Source organism: Octopus bimaculoides, chromosome 7, assembly GCF_001194135.2.
Source record: "Octopus bimaculoides isolate UCB-OBI-ISO-001 chromosome 7, ASM119413v2, whole genome shotgun sequence".
In the NCBI taxonomy this organism is placed as follows: Eukaryota; Metazoa; Mollusca; class Cephalopoda; order Octopoda; family Octopodidae; genus Octopus; species Octopus bimaculoides.
In genome coordinates, this window is record NC_068987.1 from 56,252,398 (window position 1) to 56,254,343 (window position 1,946).

A 1,946-nucleotide genomic window follows, 5' to 3' on the forward strand; every position below is an offset into this window, starting at 1 on the left:
AAAAGTTAGAGTTGTTTAATGAAACCAGACTAAATTTATGATTATGTTAGAAATTAATTGAAATATGGTAACGAAAGGGTTAATGTGATATTTGGAACATAATTAAAGAAAGGGTTCTTAATCAATTCTATTGCATAATTTTTGTCTCAAAGTTCTCCACGTACTGGGGTACTGCTAGTGTCTCTCACATGTAAATATTGGTTCAGCTTCACGAATCGTACTCGTTCATAATACTGGAAATATATTCATCACCAAAAGGTTCCTGATCGCTCCAGTAATTTGTTATTCTGGGTAACTGTCTAATACCCATAATAATATTCATGGCAAAAATGCCCGTATTTCATCTAGTTTCAGGAAACCGCAAGCTATCTTTTTTTTCTGGCTTGTTTACATTCTGCTTAACGGTTTGTTTCCGCAGTAATCATTTCAAACAAGCATGAAAAAGAGGTCTAAAGGTTTCGCTTCCTGAGAAAGACTATGGGTAGACCCTGTCTCCTCAGAAAAATTGTTAATAAAAATATTTTTGAAATCTTTACTCCATTCTGGTGTAAAATCATCCTCGCTGTCGCCATCGCTGAATTCGGAATCGCTGCTTTCAGTTTCGGATACAGAAATATCCAATTTATTATCGTTCACCACATGCTTTTGTAGCTCATTCATTCTTTTCTTCGATATCTCCATATCTTCTGTTGAAAAACCTTTAAATTCGGAATCACTGCTTGATAGCATGAAACTCCTCTCCATCTTCAAAGTTGAAAAAAATTAACGCCACAAAAAATGTGGAAAAAAATCTTCCAAAATTCACTGAGTTCAAATATCACGCCAAACAATGTCGGATACAATAACTCAACTGTTTGCAAAGTGAAATCAGGTGTTTTAACGAATGTACTAACGAGATTTGGGTTAAATATACATTTAAATAACAATGGGTACGCTTGGCCGGCCACGGCCAGTTTAGTCTTATGAACCAAAAAATTTTTCGGCCGGCTACGGCTGGGTTAAGTAATACAAAAACCCACAATTCAAAGATTATGTTGCTCAGAATAAAGCAGAATCCAAATCCATGATAAAGAGTTAACCACATGTTAAGCTCTTACACTCAAAGATTTGACAACCCACATCTCTGGTTGCTTTCAGGACCCCTGCGCTTATCATCATAGCAAAACAGCTTTAAATCACAATTGCATATCAAGGAATTACAATTCTCTTTTGTAAAGCTAATTACCTTCATGGTGATAGGTTTCAAATGATTACTTATAGAATGTAACCTAGCTTATATGAATTATAATTATAAATATACAGGAGGAAATAAGCAACATTAATCAATAACTGATATGATTTCCATTATACTGACAAGAACAGAAAGAACTAAAAACAAGTTTTGGTCTTGAGCCTTCGTTATATTTGCCTATCTCCCAATCGAAAACCAATTCCCCATATCAATTATTGTTACATTACTAAATACACCACTTACCAGCAGGTGCTCTCCTGTATTCACGGTCAGATGGAGGGCCACCACGGGACAATTCAGGTGCTAAAAAAATAAATAGAAAACAAATTTAAGAAAATATTTTAAATATGCATCATTAGAAAATGCATTTCTAATTTTTTCAATGTGCCATCAAAACAGATTGTGAACATAAAAAAAAAAAAAAAAACTGGCCCTTGCTTTTCTCCTCACTGTTTCATTACTATATTGCTTATCGAAATGCACCCCTAGCATCATCATCATCATCATTTAACGTCCGCCTTCCATGCTAGCATGGGTTAGACGATTTGACTGAGGACTGATGAACCAGGTGGCTACACCAGGCTCCAATCTGATCTGGCAGAGTTTCTACAGCTGGATGCCCTTCCTAACGCCAACCACTCCAAGAGTGTAGTGGGTGCTTTTACGTGCCACCTGCACAGAAGCCAGTCCAGCGGGTGTCACTGGCACAAGTGCC

At 36.5% G+C, this 1,946-nt stretch overlaps 1 protein-coding gene across 1 annotated transcript in view; it reads right to left on the reverse strand.

The window, feature by feature from the left end:
• LOC106875691 (40S ribosomal protein S10) overlaps nt 1-1,946 on the reverse strand; it is a 15,414-nt gene that overhangs the window by 2,781 nt on the left and 10,687 nt on the right. Inside the window, exon 5 of the mRNA XM_014923939.2 lies at nt 1,475-1,534. Coding sequence (XP_014779425.1) covers nt 1,475-1,534 — 60 coding nt within the window. The remainder of the gene's footprint in view (nt 1-1,474; nt 1,535-1,946) is intronic.